Source organism: Typopeltis vanoorti, chromosome 18 (assembly GCF_054136105.1).
Source record: "Typopeltis vanoorti isolate ZY-2024b chromosome 18, IOZ_Tvanoo_1.0, whole genome shotgun sequence".
Classification (NCBI taxonomy): Eukaryota; Metazoa; Arthropoda; class Arachnida; order Uropygi; family Thelyphonidae; genus Typopeltis; species Typopeltis vanoorti.
Window position 1 is genome coordinate 19836595 of NC_143566.1, and position 20376 is coordinate 19856970.

Genomic DNA, 20376 nt, shown 5'->3' on the forward strand with positions numbered 1-20376 from the left:
TATGTCAGGCAGCCGGCATAAAGAAAATGGAAATAGTGATCCTTTTTGGAGATCTGAACACCAGAGAAGGAAATGAATCCCACCAGGCACATAAGAACATTTAGGAAAAATTTGGAGAAAAGTGCAAAGCTAAAGCTAATAATAATGGCAAGTATTTACTGGACTTCTGCTCAGGACATGGAGTAGTCGTTACTAACACCAACATAAAGATGTGCGGAGGTTCACATGGAGAGAAGACACAAGAAAAGCCTCATTGACTATGTCATTGTTGACATGATATCATCATGCTCGTTCAGGATAAAAGATTGTGCAGAGGATTTGAAACTGGAAGTGTCAATTACTTAGTACTAAGCAGGATAAAAATGGATATAAAAATGGAAAAGAACAGTATGTAAGAAAGTTTTAAAAAGAATTAAAGTTGAGCAGATTTTACAAGTAAATTTTAGACTTGACTACAAACATTATTGAAGAAAAAAAAATGAAATAAACTGAAAACAAGAACTAAACTAGGAGTCTCAGTGGCAAACTATGAAAAAGACATTAATTCAGCTAGGGAGGTATATGATGAAGTTGCTTGCAAGAAAAAAGAAGAACATCACGGTGTACAAAAGAAGCAGTCTTGGAAAAGAAGAAAGCATACCAAAAGTTTCTAGCAAATAGGTCAGTAGATGCCTAAAAGAAAACCAATATGGAATGAGGAAAATGATGAGCTAAGCTATGGATCAGAAATGGAGGAAAGAGTACCGTAAAAGGAATCAAAGATGATAAAGGTGACATGAAAACTAAAGATTAGGCTATTCTAGATGTCTGGAGTAATTACTTTGAAAGAATGTTAAACGAACCAAGCAATGACAGAACTGTACTATTAATTTTCAGGATGAATGCAAAGAGGAGTAGATATCAATGCTCGAGGCAGAAAAAGCAGTGAAAAACTTGAAATGTGGAAAGGCAGCTGGAGTAAATGATATTCGACCAGAAATGCTTAAGTATGAAGTATAAAAATTTTACTATGCCTGCACTTCATAATTCGGAACACCTGGTCAAAAGTTCGAATTCCAGATGATTTGAGTAGAGTTCTCGTAGTTCTTGTCTATAAAAAAGGGAATAAAGCTGAATGTGAGAATTACAGAGGAATTTTTCTAGTGAGTGTTCCAGGTAAAATTTATGCAACCATACTTGAAAAGAGGTTGAGAAAGATTGTGAAAGAGAAACTTGAAGAACAACAAGTAGGTTTCAGGCTAAATAGAGATTGTAAAGATAAGATTTTCCCTTTAAGACAAATAGTTGAGAAATCGTGGGAATATGACAAGGATCTGTACTTATTTTGTAGATCTGGAAAAGGCATATGACAAGGTGCCAGAGAAAAGCTTTTCAAAACACTACAATTATATGGGGTGAATGGAACATTATACAGAGCAATCCATAGTCTATATTTAAGTTGTCATTCAGCAATTAGAATTGAAGGAAATACGGGAAGATTGTTTGATGTAAAATCATGTAAAACAACACATTATCTCCACTCTTATTCATCATCTATATGGATCACATTATGAAAGTGACATTAAGTCTGATATTAGAATTGGAGATGTCAAACTTAGCTCTTTGCTTTATGCAGATGATGTTGAACTCCGAAACACATCCAGTGCAAGTCTCCAGGATTCACTAATTTAAATAACAGCTGTAACAATTTAGCATGAAAATCAGCAATAAAAAGACCAAAACTATGAAAATATGAAGGAGCATAGAAAACTTCAGCTGGATTCTGAATGGAGATCCTACAGAACAAGTAAAATATTTCAGCTATTTAGGCACAGTTTCTAGTTAGCAGGTTAAATCCAGAAACAGAAAACAGAATAAGCAATGATGGCACGTTGGGTAGTCAGCTGAATAAATTTATACAGAATATGAGAGAAATTAGCCAAAACAGCACATTAGCAGTATACAAGACCAGTTTTAAGTTATGAATTTGAAAATTGGGTTAAAAATAAAATACTTAATCAAAGACAAGAGCCCACAAATATGAAAGTTCTGAGAAAAATTAGGGGAATGAACCAATGTCATCGATAGAAGATCATATTAAAAATGAAGGTATCAGAAAGGAACTTGAGATTATTTGCATTCAAGAATGTGTCAGCAGAGTTAATCTAAGGGGTATGACCACTTAAGTAGAATGGGTGATGAAAGGTTAGCAAAGCAGATGTTTGATGCCAAGATGGCAGGAAAGAGACCCAGAGGAAGAACAAGGTCTAGGTGAATTCATTTAGTCAATAGTCATCATCAAATTCGTGACATGTACCTTCAAGGGTTCTCGTAGAAAGGCTTAGACCTTAGATGCAGGCACTACACACAGTAAATGAGGACGAAGCAGGAAGCGATTGTTTCTCCTAAAGGTCCTGATGGTGCCATCTAGCGGGCTATGTAGGCATTCTTGGATGTTGGACTAAAGGTCTTCTGATGTAAGTCTCCCAAATTTGGGGCAGTCTCATGCAACCAAATTTGTTGAGGTTTGGCATGTTTCTTAGGGCTGAGGCTGATTCCATGAATAGCCTTTCAAATTTGAATTTACTACGGTGTATTACTGTGGCTTTCTTCCACCGTATTCTGTGGCGTGTATCCAGAGCACGGTCTGCAAGACCAGAGTGGCTGTACTGGTGAAACCGGATGCAGTCCTTGTATTCTGATATTTGCTGTCCTGCCTGTTTGGCCAAAGTAGGACAGTTTACAGCTGCAAGGGACCTGGTATACACCAGGTAGGTGTAGGGGAAGTGGTTGGTCTTTAGCAAAGCAGATAAGGGACGCCAATTTTCTATATGGTCTGTAACATGAGGTCGTCATGTTTTTTTAGGATTTTTGTAATTTTTTCCAAGGTGCCTTGGATGTAGGGAATGGTAATGGATTTAGAGTAATCCTTGTTGTGTGAGTGGGGGGGGGGGAATTTCTGGTTTCAATATTTTGGGGGGGGGATAGAACTAAACCACATCCTCAACACTTTCTCAGTTTCTCAGCCAATGGCTGAGAAACTGAGAAAGTGTTGAGGATGTGGTTTAGTTCTGTGGTTAGGGCATTGTCATTTGAACAGATAACCTGTTGTGTAGTGTCTTAATAACTCCATATTGCTGTGTGTGTGTGGGGGGGGGGAACTGTTGGTGAATATATCTGTATGGGTGGATTTTCTATAAACTGAGAAAACCAAGGTTCCAACAGGCTGGTGGGTGACTAGTGTGTCTAAGAAAGGGAGGCTGTTGTTTTTCTCTTTTTCCAGGGTGAACTTGATTCTGGGGTGTTCGTTGTTTAAGTGTGTTAGGAAGAAAAGGAGTGTATCAGAGCCATGTGGCCAAATAGCAAACACATCATCAACATAACGAACACATATGGCTGGTTTTTGTGGGGCAGAGTTTAAGGCTTTCTCTTCAAAAGTCTCCATAAAAAAGTTAGCCAAGGGTGGGGAGAGTGTTGAACCCATGACTGTTCCCTCTATTTGTTTGTAGAATTTTCCTTGGCAAATGAAATAGCCTAGAGTTCATTGCGAACTGAAATAGGGCTGAGATATCATGAGGAAATTTAGCTTGGATTAGCTCTAAGGTTTCTTTGAGTGGGACATTTGTGAATAAGGAGGAGATGTCAAAGCTGATCATTATGTCAGTATGTTGGAGTGTAAGGTTTTCTACACTGGCTTTGAAGTGGGCTGAGTTTTTTATGTGTGATGGTGTGTTGCCAGTATAGTGTTGTGAGCACTTTGGCCAAATGTTTAGCTAATTTGTATGTGGGAGAATCAATGCCATCCACTATGGGACGTAATGGCACATTTTCTTTATGTATTTTTGGGAGTCCATACATATGGGGGGGGGGGTTATGAAGTTAAATGGTTTTAATTTGTTAGTGACTTCTACAGGCCAAGAAGTGATCTTCTTAAGGGAGCCTGTGGAGTTTTCTAATTTGTGATTTGGTGGGATTGTGCTCGATAGGGAGGTAAGTAGCCTAATCTAATAATAGAGGATTAAGCTCACCTGTGTAATCCGTTTGGTTAAGTACTACTGTGGCGTTACCTTTTCCACTTTGGCGATTACTATTTCTTTGTTTTTCTTCAATTCCTGCAGAGATTTATATTCCTTATTGGATAAGTTGGTTTTTGGTGATCTTGCTTTGGTGAGAACACAAGCTACATCCAGTCTAATATTGTTGGCGATGTAGTTTGGAAGGTGGCGGATCCCGTGTTCAATTTGGATCACTATATCTTCGGCCGGTAATTTTCTGGGAGCAATGCCAAAGTTGTGGCCACGTGAGAGAGCATTGAGTGCTTCAGGCTTCAAATTAACTGAAGAAAGGTTGACGACAGTGTCGGTAGGAAGTTTTGGTTCGGAGGTCGAGTTCTTTTTTAATTTCTCAAATTTCTTGATATGTCGACCTTGTACTTTTTTAAATTCTTTATCTGCAGCAGTGCACGAGATGACCAAAGCGCGTGGCTTAACATGCTGGAAAGCTCTTCTTCGAGTGCCCTAATTGCTAAGTTTGCATCAGCTAGGAGAAAGCGAGTGGCTGCAATTTGTTCTCATAGCAGAGCTTGGCTGGCACAGTTAAAATTTCCAATATTTCAGCAATATTGGAAATATAGATTAAAGTTTAATTTAATTTATATCCTTTGTACGTTGTAATTTCCTTAAGTTATTTAATAAGCACTTATCCTCAAGGGATGTACAGGATATGATAGTACTACATGAAAAATTTACATCATTTACTTCCTATCTACAATTTTCCTTCAAATCAATCTGTTACCTGGCAAGACTCCGATATTGTCATATCTTATATTTCTATCTTCTAAGGCACTTTTCATCATATCAATATACTATATCATGGTCTTCCTCTGGGTCTTTTCCCTCCCAACCTGGCAAAGAACACTTGTTTTGCTGATCTTTCCTCTCCCACTCTGTTTAAGTTACCATACCACCCTGAGATTAGCTCTGCTAACACATTCCTGCTGCTAACAATGTAAAGTTCTTTCCTAATATCCCCATATTTAATACAATATTGCCGTTGATGCCACCTGATAAAGCCATTAATCTTTCTCAGAACTCACATGTCTGTGGCGTCTAGTCTTTGGTCAAGTGTTTTACTTCTAACCCAGCTCTTAGATCCATAAGTTAAAATTGGTTTGTACACTGTCTAGTATACAGTTAATTTCGTGTTTTGACTAATTTCTCTTATATTCCAAATAAATTTATTCACTTGACTTCCTCCCATACCAGCTTTGTTGATTCTGTTGTCTATTTCCATATTTAATTTACTATCTTCACTAAAAATCTTGTCTAAGTAGCTGAAATGTTTTACTTCTTAAAGAAGGTTCTCCATTCACAATGCAGTTGATATTTTCAATGCTTCTGCCTATTTTCATTATCTTTGTCTTGTTATTGCTGACCTTCATACCATATCTATTACAACAGTTATTCATTTAGTCAGGGAATGTTGCAGACTTATAGCAGATTTATTTAGAAGTATAATATCATCTGCATAAAGCAAAGAGCTGACATTAACATCTCTAATTTTGATATCATGTTTAATACCATTTTCCATATAGATTATGAATAACAGAGGGGATAATGCACATCCTTGTCTGACACCAGATTTAACATTAAACCATCTTCCTGTACTTCCTTTAATTCTAACTGCTGACTTACAACTCAAATAAAGACTATGCATTGCTTGATATAAGGCCCCATTGACACCATATAACTATAGCGTTTTGAATAGCTTCTCTCTTGGCACACTGTCATATACCTTTTCCAGATCTACAAAACTTAAATACAGATCTTTGTTATATTCCAGTGATTTCTCAACTATTTGTCATAAAGTGAAAATCTGATCCTGACAGCCCTCTATTTGGCCTCAATCCAGCTTGTTCTTCACCAAACTTTTCTTCCACAATCCTTCTCAATCGTTTCTCAAGTATACTTGCATAAATCTTATCAGGAACACTCAGTAGAGAAATACCTCTGTAATTTTCACATTCTTGTAATTCATTGTAATATTTTTATATATGGATACTATGAGAGCTCTACTCCAATCATATAGAACTTGTCCCTCTGTCCAGGCCTTCTGAACTATGCAGTGCAGCCACTGTAAGACTTTTATACCTCCATACGTCAGCATTTCTGGTCGAATATCATCTACTCCTGCTGCCTTTCCACATTTCAGGCCTTTGATGGCTTTTTCTACTTCAAGTATGGATATGTATTCCTGACTGCATTCCTGTTGAGTGTTTTTTACCACTGTGCTATAGTTTTGCCCACCATTTGTAGATCCCTTCTTGGCATTTTGCCAAGAATAGTTGATTCATGCTGAAGAGGAGAAAGAAATGAAGGATGTATGTGGTCACCAACATGCGAAATCACGTGCTTTCTTGTCTGTAGCTGTATACTATACTAGCTTGATTGTTGTTGTCGCTTTTTTGCATTTTTTTTTATTATTAATTTGTATGATGGATCCAGTACAGTCGACAAGTTCTGTTGTTAAACGTTTCAGTAGGTATCACAAAAGAATATTGAATAATGTGCTGACATTCTGCGAAAAAGAATCGTCAGAAGGCCGTCTTCTTGTTCCCCTTTCTCAAGTCATAAAACATGCAAGTGTAACTGCGGGCGTATTGGGGTCGACTGTTAAAAGAATTCGTAGGGAATCAAACGGTGAAGGTAAGCCAAAATTTAAATCTCCTAAAAAAAACGCCAGAGAAAGAAAACCATCAAAACCGTAGCTTTGAATGATTTTGATCTAGACGTTATAAGATATTCACGAATTTTACGTGGCCGAGAAAAGAGTGCCAACTGTTCCGAAATTCATTCTGTGCTTAAAGAAAAAATTAATTTTCTTTGGAAAAGAAAAACTTTAAGGAAAATACTTCATGAAATCGGATTTTGTTTTAAAAAGTTCCAGAATAAACTGAAACTTATCATGGAGCGAAGTGACATCGTTTTATCTAGATCGCAGTATTTGAGAGCAATTAAACGTTTCAGGGAGGAGAAAAGACCGATTGTGTATCTAGATTGTTTTATCTAGAACACAGTATTTGAGAGTAATAAGACGTTTCGGGGAGTAGAATAGACCAATTGTGTATCTAGATGAAACTTGGATTATTAGTAATTTAACTTATGGAAAATGTTGGCAGTCTAAAGAAGAATGTGGAGTGCTACAAACCGGAAATGCCTCGCGGCACATAATAATTTTGTGTGTGCGGGTGGAGAAATGGGTTTTTTAGCGAATTCAAACTTTCGCTTTTTAAATTCAAACAACAGGTAATCAAAGCCAATTCAACTACTGGAGATTACCGTGGGCAAATGAATTCTACAAAAAGTGGGCAGAAGAAAAACTGATTCCAAACCTTCCTAAAAATGCTGTTGTTATAATTGATAACGCTTCATATCGCTCTATTCGATTAAACAAAGTTTCAAATTGGTCTAATAACAAGCAAGTTCTTATGGATTGGCTCTCTGCAAATTACATTTCTCATTCCCTAGATATGCGAAAAATTGAATTGCTTAATTTGGTCAAAAGAAACTCGCCCACAACTAAGCTATTTAAATTCGACACAATGCTCAAAGAGCATGGATTTCTAGCTTTGAGGCTACCACCATATCATTGCGATATTAATGCTATTGAGTATGTTTGGGCAGAAGTGAAAAGTTTCATTCGCCATCGCAACGTAACTGGTGATATTGACATGTCGAAACTTTTTAAGCTTTCAGAACAGACGATTGATAGTATTTTGAGAGCAATATTTGAGAGCAATATTTTCCCCAGTTCAAATCTGGGGAAAATATTGCTCTCATGTCACCTCATTGCAAAATATATATTGGGATAGAGACGGAATTATCTAAGAATTATGCGAACCTTTGATGATCAAGTTTAAGTGAAAGCAATTCGGACACCGATTCAGATGACTCTGAAGATTAAAAGAATTTGACAATGGTATTTTTTCCAACATTTTTTTTGCATGGATTTATTAAAAGAGTCACAACAAGTCATAAATAATTAATCAGTTTAGGACATTAAAGTGTCTCAGTTCTCTCAACTGTAAGTTTAGAATATCAAAGTTCATTTGAAATAATTTCTGTTTTTCTGTATAATTATTTTTATTTTATAGAAAACTTTCTTAAAAATAAACTTAGTTACATTTTTGTTTTATGCTATACCTTTTTTTTTTAATTTTGTTAACACTCTACGTATATTTTTCCAACTGTTATACAAGCAAAATAGTTACACTTTAAAAACAGCAACGTTAGTAAAAGAAAAGCTAAATTTTCCGACCTGTAATAATAAACAAACTCATCCCAGAAAACAAACTGATTACCCTATTATCGGAATGGATTCTCCTTTTTCTCACATGCACAGAAGTGTCGAGGGACCTCTAATCGGTGAGCGAACTATATCACTGCTTGTTTAATTTAACAATTTTTTAAAGTAATTATTCCATACTTTAAGGATATCTGTTTCTCTAGTTTTCTTGTCACCTTTATCATCTCTAACTTCTTTTACAGCACTCTTTCCCTCCATTTTTAAGCTTCTTCAACAACCACAACCTCCAGAACATCTAACCACCTTCTTGATATTTATTTTCTATGTTCTTCCCAAAGTCCTCCCATGACTTTTGTTTACCTAGTTTACACAATGTTTAGCTTTCTTACATTTGTCTCTGTATTCTCTAAGAACACAATCTGACTTATTTGCCAGAAGCTTCTGATATGCTTTCTTCTTTTCCTTCACTGCCTCTTTAACTTCCTGTGTCCACCATGGAGTTCTGATTTTTCTATCCTTGCAGACAGCCACACCACATGCCTCTCTGGTTGAATCAATCAGTCTTCAAGGCTTGCCACTGAATCTCCAAGGTTTGGTTCCTGTTCTCAAATTCTTTCATTGTTTTCCTGAAAACATTGGTGTATTTTAGTCTACAGTTCACATCTGAAAGCTATTCAACTTTTATTTAAAAGTTGAGCAGCTTTAAAACTTTCTTACATGTTATTCTTTTCAATATGAAATTCAAGTTTATCCTGCTCAAGAATAAATGGTGATCACTTCCAATTTCAAATCCTCTGTACACTCTAGTGTCCTGCACCAGGGAGAAAACATCACTATCAACAATAACATAGTCAATGAGACTTTTCTTATTCCTTGCCTCTTCTCTCCATGTGAATTTGTGCACATTTTTATGTTGGAACATTGTGTTAGTAATAACCAATCTGTGTCCCGAGCAGAAATCCAACAGGTATTTGACATTATTATTAGCTTTGCTCGTCTCCAAATTTTCCCAAAATATTTCTGTATGTCTGACAGTCATTTCCTACTCTACTATATAGATCTCCAACAAGGATCAACTTTTCCTTTCTCATTGTGTCAGTTGCTTTCTCTAAAGTCTCAAAAAATTCCTCCACCTTTTACCTTAGTAGAACCTTCTGTGGGAACATAGGCACAAATAAGTCTTATTCTGATATTTGCCCACATCACTCTACTTGAAATTGCCTGCCATTCAGCAAGATTAGCCTCGTATTTAGTGTTAATACTATGGCTACTCCTTCTTTTCCTTGATTGTCATTGCCTGAATATAACATTTTGTATTTATTGCTCAGAGAGATTTCACCAGTTTTTGTCTTTTTTGTTCGGTCATCCCTATTGTGTTGATCTGGCACTTGTCCAATTCCTCAGCTAGTTCCATTTCTTTGCCATTCAATATTGATAGTACTGATCTTGAACTCTGGCGATGTTGAGTTGGGGTGTGTTTTAGGATTTGTTCCAGTAGCTGACTTTTCACTGTCCATCCTGGTTCCCTAGCTAAAACAACAGGGAGTCTTGTTTAACCAGGTGACGTCCCAGCCAGCATGAAATTCTGTCATGTTGTATCGTCGTCATCGTCCGGTAGCATCCTCTAGCAAGAGGGTTGCAGCAGATGAGCAGCTCTTCTCCATTTCTCTCTGTCTGTCGTTTCCATCATTCTTAAACCAGTCCATTCCACGATGTCCTTAAACCACTCTCTAGTTGGTCTTCCACGTCTTCTCTTCCCCTCAACTTTCCCTTGCAATATAGTTCTTGTCAGGTGTCCCGAAGAACCTCTCAGAAGATGTCCTGCAAATCTGGTCTTTCTTTGCATAATATTCTTTAGCATGTTGTATCATCAATTAATATCGTGGTTGAAGCCAATAAGAATACTAAATTACTAAATCCCAAATTGCCAACCAATCCTTGCCTGTTTCAGTATCCAGGTAGATACCTAACAGGGTGCACCATGAAAAGGTGAGGATTGGACATTAGGTCAGAAGCCCTGATCAGTTCTCCACATTCCTTTAAAGGCTATGTGGAAGTCTCCTCTCAGTTATACAGCTTTGATACATTGCACATAATGTATATATAAGGGAGACCAGAAAGTAATAAATTTTTTTAACTACATTTTTAATATAAATTTTATTAAAGAACAAATTCACATTATTCAATTCTATAATTGCCATCGTTAAACCTTATTCCAACGATCTACTAAGTTTAGAATTCTTTTTTTTTTTTTTTCTGTTTTCTTTTTTTTTTTTTTTTGGAAGCAAAAAATGATATCAAACTCCTTTGGACATCATCTTGCGAACGGAAGGTTTTATTTCTTATGCTGTGTTATAAGGACCTGAATAAGTGATAGTCACTAGGGGCAATAGACAATATCCAGTGAATATGGAGGATGTGTTAGAAGTTCCCATCCTAACTGCCTAATTTTTTCTTGAGTCATTCTTGCAGAATGTGGTTTTGCATTATCTTGCTGCAAAATTACCCCTTTTCGATTGACAAGTGTAGGACGTTTCATTAACAATGTTTGATGTATTCGCTCTAATTGTTCACAGTAAATGGCTGCTGTGATAGTCTTACCTTGTTCCATGAGTTCATAATGAATAATTCCATGAATATCCCACCAAATGCACAACAGAACCTTTAGTGGATGAAGTCCATCTTTAGGTGTTGGAATTGGAGTTTGATTTGGAGAAAGCAACTCCTTTTTTTGCTTTTATTATTCTTATACAGCACCCATTTTTCGTCACCAGTTACAACTTGTTCCAAAAAGGGCTCATTTTGTTGTCTGGTCAACAATGAATTGCAAATCGCCTGTCTAGGTGCTTTATTGTTTTCTGACAGTTCATGTGGTACCCATACACCCTGTTTAAGAACCTTGACACTCTTATGTAAGTGCCCTTGGACAGTTGACCATGATGAATTAAGTTTCTCTGCTAAATTCTTGTATGGTTTGTTTTGGATCTGATTCAACGAGTCTTAAGAGCATCATCATCTAGAGTAAGAGGTCTTTCAGATCGAGGACGATCAGAGAGATCAAAATTTTTTTCTGCAAATCTCCTTTACCATCACTGACATTTGTTAACCTTCAGTACATCTCCATAAGTTTAGCAAATGATTTTGGTAGCGTCGGCAGCATTCTTTCCTTGGTGAAACCACCACTAGTGGATCACCACTAGTATTTCCAAAGACAATCACAAACATCCATGCCCACAGTGCAATTCGAACCTGCAGCCTTTTGGCTGGGAGGCGGATACGCTAACCACTCGGCCAGCCAGGCTGGCCATTGTAATATTACATTACAATGAAATGGAAGTTGATCCTATTGGCAAAATTAAATAATTCTAAACAATCCTTTGTTTTGCCACTGGCCACTCATCTCCCAAAGTGAGCATGTGTTGCATTTGGGGCATCTGGATGGAGTCCAGTAGCTGACAGTTATACAGTTGTGATGGACAGTCTGTTGAAGGTGTGGGCAACAAATGCATAATGGTGATTTCAGAATAGAACTTGTGTAGGTAGTGTCTCAATTTTCCATGTTCCATTAATAGTGTGGTTAAACCTGGAGGGATGGCATGCATTCTCAGTCAGTCTGCTTCTGATACTTGGAAAGGATTCTTTTGTTGCTGATCTGTTTTTAGATGTTTTACATTCTTCTTCTTCTTCTCAAAAGTTTATGTTTATTTTTTCTGCAAGTGTTTTTATAGAAGATTTTGAGTACTAAATAAGTTCACCTACTTATCTGTTATCAAAACATCTTGTCAATCTTCTAAAAAAACTTCATTAAAAACTCGCAACACTTTGTACAAAAACTATGGGAAATTTCCATCTTGTCAATGGATATTCTAGCTGGTTTACATATTGTATCTTTGTTCATCAATCTTCAAGTAGATGAAGTCATGGATCTTATAGATCAGGCATGGGCAACCTTTCCTAGTTCGGGGGCCAAATTATCATTCTGTCTCCGAGTCAAGGGCCGGACTAAATTATTAAATAAAATAAATTAATATTAAATGAATTAAAACAAGTTGCTACTTCATATTTCATTTATTTATAATATATTGCTTTGGTATAAAGCTCTACATAAATTTATAATATAATGAACGACATAACAATTTAATGTGAAGATTGGCCTTGTACTTCAACTACGAGACCATCAATATTGACGTTAATATTACTTAAGGATAATCGCATAGAATTTTTGAGGTTTTTGTCCATTATTCTTGTCCGAATTTTTGATTTATTGTATTTCATCCTTGAAAAAAACTGTTCGCACATATATGTGTTGCTGAAAAGACAAATGATTTTTCTTGAAAAGGCGTGTAAATTTGTATATTTTTTTCCACCAAATAAAATTTATAAAAATCCGTCAAAGCAATGTTGTTAAATTGCGATTTTAGCACTAAATCTGCCTGAAGCTCAATAAGTTCCATCTGTAAGTTTTCTGGCACATTATTTACATCAGCATCCATCGAACGAGCAAATATAGCGAATATGGAGTCTGCTTTTGAAGTTGGCAAACCTTGTATCAAATTGCTCTATTAGTGTCTTCAGTTCATCTCCATAATAATTATAAGGGATATTTTTATGAGTTGCTAGAGTAGGAAAATGATAACAATTTTTAGCTCTTATCTGACTTTCCAACAATCTTAGTTTATTACAAAAAGCTTTGACATATCCATGCAGTTAATGTACCAATTGTCCTTGTTTTTGCAATTTAAGATTTAGTTCGTTTAGGTATCTGGTGACATGTACAAGGAATGTAAATCACACACCCACTCATCACTTTTTACTTGGTTAATTGTGTTTCTTTTTATGTCCATAAAATCTGCAATATCTTATCTCAGATCATAAAATCGTTTTAACATTTTATCTTTACTCAACCACCTCACTTCACAATAATAAGACACATCTTCATAATCCAAAAATAGGTCTGCCAAATACTCCTTAAACTGGCGGTGATTAAGTGCACGTGACTTAATAAAGTTAATACTGGCTACTACAACTTCCATAACATTTGTGAATTTAATCGATTTTCCACACAGATTTTGTTGGTGTACAATGCAGTGAAAATTTGTTAAATTTTCTGGATGGATCTGTAGTTCTATTGCTCTTTCATGAACTAGTCTAATAAATCCCTTCTGTGCACCAACCATTGCAGGGGCTCCATCAGTGCATATGCCAGATAGTGAACTCCATTTAAGCCCAAATTTCTCGAAGACTGTATCTTCACCAGTAGTTGTTCCTTTTAACAGTCGAAGCACCAATAATTCTTCTGTGATGTTGAAATCTGCATCAACTCCTTGAAGAAATATTGCTAATTGTGCTGTATCGGAGGCATCGGTGCGGTCATCCAAAGCAATTGAAAATGCTTACAATCTAGCAATCTTCTCTTTTAAACTTTTTTTGATATCATCAGCCATAATTTCTATCCGTCAGACAACAGTACGTCTCGACAAACGAATATTCTCAAAGTCTTTTTTTCTTTCAGGACATATTATACTTGCAACATCCAGCAGACATTCTTTGATAAATTCTCCTTCACCAAATGACTTAGAATGCCTAGCGATTTTTTCGCTTACCACAAAGCTGGCTTTGACAATGCTGTGGTGCTGCGTTCTTTGCTTGTTGAACATTTGCTGCTGGGTATCCAAGCTCTTCTTCAACTTCTGTATTTCATCTTTTCATAGTTGTCCATCAATTTTTGGGATCTGCATGTTTTGAAGTAAAGTGTCTCTTCAAGTTGTATTCTTTGTTGACGGATACGGATTCATTGCACAGCAAACATACAGGCAAATTCAGAATAAAATAATAATCCAGTTGTCTTGAAATTGACAATTCTCTGCATCTACTTTTCCTTTTTTTTGCAATAACCCCTGACATCCCAAATTTATAAGCGATATTCAGAACTGTCAAACAAAACTGTCTTCTACACCGAACACTGAACAGAACGCAACATCAACGCAGGCACCAGACAGAACATAACATCAATGCAGGCACTGAACAAAGCACAACACCAACGCAAGTACCGAACAGGCACGTTGTAACACGTTCACACACGCCGCTAGTCAAAGTGAGAAAGAGACCTTGGTTGGAGAAAACGTAGTGTGTTTTGCACAAGTCATATGACATCAGCTTAATGTGAGTTAGTAGAACATACCATGTTTTCTCCCACCATGAATTAGACATTCTTCGCTGAAATAGATTAGGGCCAGATCAAAAGAAGTAGAGGGCTGGATCCGGCACACAAGCCAGGGGTTGCCCATATGTATTGTAGATAGTCTATTCCCTTCTGACACCTCTCAACTTACATTGTTTCTACTCTAATTATTTCAGATGGAATGGGAAAATTTACAAGCAACTATTCAGCCTTGCAATGAGAACCCCTCTGTCTCCTCCATCTGCTGACTTATTCATGTAAAACTTGGAAAAATATTTCCTTATGGCTACAAACAAAGAAAACTTCAGTTTGGTGAAGATATATAGATGACATCTTTATCATCTAGAAATATAGTGTTGCGGAGTTGTACAATTTTCTTTTGTCTATCAACTCCCACCAAAAAATAAAATTCACCTTGCAACAAGAAAATGAAGAAAAACTGCCTTTTGTAAAAAGTCCAAGGCAGCTTCTCTCTTAGTATATACCACAAGCCCACTCATACAAGTTGTTAGCTACACTCATCATCATTGCACTATATATCGCAAAATCTAGATATTATACATACGTCAAAAAAAATCTCTCTCTCAAGAGATGAAGAAAAACTCGAGGAAAAAATTAGTCTCTACTCCAAATACTTGTGTGCAATGAATATTCTAAGAAAATTGCACAAAAAATACTACTCTCTACTCCTGCTCCACAACAAAATCATGACATTCTCTACAGAACTTGTTTCTATCTTACACTGGTAGACTTTCTTTTGCTCAAGAACACAAGTCCTTTCAAATCTCATGACATAAGAGTGGCCTTCAAGACCATGTTAACTACACGAGGTTTGCTTCGTTCGCCTAAAGATCACAACTACTACAAATATCCTGGGGGTGAATAACACTCTTATGGTCTTTGTTAGATGGGGCAGACATCTAGAAGTTCAAGATGCTAATAACAGCAGAGAAGACAGCTCGGGCCTAGCTTTTCATTTTTCCCACACACACATCATAACATTGAATGGGATAAGAGCTCCATGCCTTACATAGAGGACAACTTCACTGGTTGTAACTTAAAAGAATCTACTATAGTCATCCATTCACAAGGCACACTCATGAGGAATGAAGGATATTTGAAAATCACTCATTAAATCTTTCTGCACATCAGGCTAACTTTTCAGCCAACTATTTTGCGCACATCACTATACAATAGCTAACCAATGTCAGCTCCCACAGTGCATACAGTTTACGTTTAAAGCTGATATTGTAATAGTTTCGACATATCCTGTATTTTAGTAATTTATAGTTCATGTTAGCCGTTTTACTGAATTTTTGTTTGTTCTAACTCAGAAGAAGCCACGAGTATCTGTAGTGAAATCACTTGATTTTCATTTTTATATTGTTATGGCCAAATAAATCCCAATGTATTTCTTTTTATAGTTTCTTTATCTCTTCAGCAGAAACAGGTCCATATTTGACAACTGCTTTACTCTTGAAAATAACTGTAGATTTCCTATTTATATAAGAGATACATACAACTGAGACTTGGACAATAAAACCCTCAATTTCAAATACTGTCTAGCATTCCTCAATAAAATGACTTCCAAAAAAGTCACACAATACTGTTCTGTCTTTCTATTTTCTTCTTCATGACTCACAGTTGTTTTCTCTTCCTATACAAAGTATTTTTCCAAGGAAAAATAATCAAAACTTAATATTCTAGCTGCTGTATCTATTTTCCAAAACAGCTGTTAACTCATTGCAGTTCCAAAAGACGAATTAACATCTGATAAACATTTCTCCTTCTATATGAGAAACTTCATTTATCAAGTTCTTTTAATTTCTTTCACAACTGTTATTTCAGTTACCTTTGTAACATGGCAGCTAAAAGCTTTTAATTTTCTTTCTATCTTTATGAAAGACTAGTAATAATGGAACTTTACTCTAAACTTTTTTCAAAAAATTCTTCCATATCTTTACATATTTGTATCTCTCTCTCAAACAGCTTCAGCAATTCTTAGTTATCCAGTATGCATTACACTTCTGGTTTCCAGTTCAGTTATGAAGTGAGAGAAAACACTGCCATTACATGTTAACTTCACAGTACTTTGCTTGTGGTAAAAACTCACACTTTCAGTGAAATAGTCTTAATTTATGTTTTTTAAACATATGCAAACATTACACTATAATACTTATTTTAGCAAGACTAACTTATAATCAAGTGAAACCACTTCATTAATATTAGCACTACAAGTAAACACGATGTATTAACAATGCACAATAGAAACTGATACTTTAAAACGAAACATTTAAATTCATGTTTATTTAATTAAATAAAAATATATAGAACATCTGATTTCATATATTGATGGTCTACAATTGCAATGAATACAGATACAATAACTAAGATATGCAAACAAACAAGTTTCAGCACTTATGAGCAGCACTGCTTAAAGAAATAACTAAGGTAGCACAGATGAAGATGTAGGAGAAATCAAGGAGTTTCTCTATGCAGAACTTTTTTTTTAATATATTTAAAATAAAAGTGCTTACTAAAATAGATACTTACCGTTTCCTTATGAGGAAGCAACTCTTTGCGTATTTTAAAAAAGTTCTTCCCAAACTGCCGAAGTCCTTTAACAAAGCGTTTCTAATGCATAAGAAAGAAATAATTTTAATGTGAAGAAATTTCCTCATGGTGATCTAGGTTTCAAATTTTATGCATATTTTTAAAAATGTAACTTAAACAAACAAAAATATGGAGGGGGGGGGGGGGGGGATACAGGTTTTCATCAACAATTTCTATAACAAATAATGATTTGTTATAGAAATCTTGTGTAACAAATCATTTTGTTATACAAGAAACTTTTGTAGTTTCTATATTCGGCTATGAAATAATGTTGGATTCAATATCCATTTAATTTGAATAAGTTTGCATTGCCGAAGTGAAACCTTTTGGCTCTCTTTTTCAGTAATTTTTGGTGCCTTTTGTAATGTGACACCTTTTTTAGCAACTCGTATCGTAAAGTACAAGTTCTGTATCACTTCATCCTGAGTATTCTTGGTCTCTAGCTCCCACTGACGAGACCTCAAAAAAGGTCAAAACCGGTCTGGGTAGTGACCTACCCCCATAATGTATAACATCATACATCTCCAAGGAGATGTGTTTTACATTATGGAAAAATACTAAGGACAGTGATTGGATCTTGCTCCACCTTTACTACGAGTTGCCCTGTCATGAAAAGTTGGCATATGCTTGTATCTGCCGAAACTTTTATTGTCTCAATCCATATTCGGCATGAAACTCTTGTAGTTTCTATATTCGGCTATGAAATAATGTTGGATTCAATATCCACTTAATTTGAATAAGTATGCATTGCCAAAGTGAAGCCTTTTGGCTCTCTTTTTCAGTAAATAATGATTTGTTAATTCTGCACAATGCAATGAAATTCATTTCTATGAAAATGACTAAAAATTTAATTTTTTATACAGCATCCATTTTGTATTATCATTGCTACACTGAACCCACTAACACTATAACTTCGTTCAACTATCCGATAATGAGATGCTGAATTTCAAAATAAAAAAAAAATTAAATGTAAAATAAAACCAACAGGAACAGATCATACTGCATGAACATCAACTTAATAACTGTAAAAACTATAATCTAGTTTTTTTGTGTGCTGATGTGTTTTAATTCATTAGTGTAAAACCTAATGAGACTAGATAATACAAACAAAATTATCTGACCATGAATACTCCTGGGTCAGTAGCAAGTACAAGAGAAAGCTGGTCTTCTGACTCATATGCCAAAAAAAGCTGCATCTTTCTACTGAAATATCAGTACATCAAAATAGTGGGCAGTACACTGCATTTTTGCTATACTAAATTACTTTCTAGTTCATGACACAATGACTGATAATATCATAAAAAAGTTAATTAAAAAAAAACATTTGACTCACCCTTAAAAAATCTTATTTTAAGTCACAGATATGAGTTTACATGAATGCCACTTATCAAAAGAATTTAGACAATAAAACAGCCAGAGAAATATTGAATGGAAATATACTATGATGAAAACTATTCATTACAGAGATAGCACTATAGAGAAATCTGAACTATGCTCACCTCAACAGTGTGTGTGTGTGTGTGTGTGTGTGTGTGTGTACTCTCCTTTGGTCTTGATCACATATTAAAAACTGTCTGTGATAAGTCACTCTTTGGCTAATCTAAATTTAGCACAAAATCAACAGAACATCTTTGGAATAAACTAGATATTAGGTGCCAGTTATATCAACATGTTTAACAATGGCTTATGGACTAAACCAAACATGCAATTCATTCCAAAGATATTCTGTTAGGTTGAACTCAAGACATCACTGCAAACTAATCAAGTTTTCCATATCATTTTGCTTAAACCATGTTGCAATACCAGTGTGACTTGTTGAATTGTGGTAAAAAGAAATTTAAGTCTGTTATGAAACTGCTACAACATGAGTATTGCAATATCCAGAAATCTTGAATGCCAATAGCAAATCATTCTTCTGGGAACTGCAACCAAAGGTCCAAGTCCAGGCCAAGGACTGATGCAGAACTGAAAAATTTTATGTTCTATGTCTCTAAAGGGGTTTCTTGGTTATCTAACCCTTAAATCAATCAAGATGCCAGTATAAAATAGGTTAACCTTTGTGGACAACATTCACATAAAAAATGGCTCCATATTATTAGATCTTTGTCATCAAACTTGAGAGTTGGGATAACACACTAAAGCATAAGGCTTTCAAGAATTCACCACACTTACCTATCTGATATCAGAAAAAAAAAAAGAGTTCAGTGGAATTCATCACTACATTTTACTGACCACTTGCATTCATTATTGTTAAGTCTGCAACATGTTTGTATCTACCCTTCAGGAGATGAGACTGTGCAGTTCATCAGATAGTATTCTAGTAACTTAAATTCCTTCGGGTTCTCTGAAAACTCCTTACTGCTCATTTCCACGTTGCACTGTCAAGATTTCTGAACTACCCTTTTAGGCACCCTTTGATCATTTGAAAGAGTGACAAAGAAATGTCAGTATACAATACAGAAAATAAATATTGATAACCACTGTTTTTGGGATGAGACATATAAATATGTATATTTTTTTTGTTACACATGAGCTATAGTGCTCTATGAGACAAATATATCACCATCATCAAATTCCTGACATCTCAGTGGTGTATAGGATCTTATGATAGTACTACATAAAAAGTTACATCAGTACTAACTTCTTATCTACAATTTTCCTTCAGATTAGCCTGTTATCCGTCAACATTCCAATATTATCAGATCTTATATTTCTGCCTTCTAAGGCACTTTTTACTGTATCAAACCACCTACATCTTGGTCTTGATCTGGGTCTTTTTCCTGCCATCTTGCCAAAGAACACTTTTAGATAATGTTTCCTCTCTCTCTCTCTCTCTCTCTCTCTCTCTCCCATTCTGTTTAAGTTTCCATACCACCTAAGATTAACTATGCTAACACATTCCTGAATGCTAACAATATCAAGTTCTTATCTAATATCCTCATTTTTAATACGATACTGCCATTGATGCAATTATTCAGTCCCCCGATCTTTCTCAGGACTCTCATATCTGTGGTCTCTAGTCATTGATAAATACACTCACACAGTATATCTATCTATTTATACATAAAGCAAAAGCCGATTTCGATGTTCGCTTATAACTCAACAATAAATTGACATATTTTGATTATGTCTTCAGCAATAGATAGACAGAGGATGTTCCAAAGACGGTTTATGTGCATTTCATTGATGTAAACCTCCAGATTATAGAGCAGTGCCGAAAGTCTAATAGTATGTATTTAGAAAATATTATACAATTAATGAGAACATTTTTACTTTTTTTTCTCTTTTTTTGTTTATTT

The 20376-nt window shown here is 35.5% G+C and overlaps 1 protein-coding gene across 5 annotated transcripts in view; it reads right to left on the reverse strand.

Annotated features, from left to right (window-relative positions):
* Gug (arginine-glutamic acid dipeptide repeats grunge) overlaps positions 1-20376 on the reverse strand; it is a 565908-nt gene that overhangs the window by 178479 nt on the left and 367053 nt on the right. For all 5 annotated transcript variants that reach the window (XM_090408198.1, XM_090408202.1, XM_090408199.1 and 2 more), the window contains one exon: positions 17018-17098. In XM_090408198.1, the coding sequence (XP_090264324.1) occupies positions 17018-17098 (81 nt within the window). The remainder of the gene's footprint in view (positions 1-17017; positions 17099-20376) is intronic.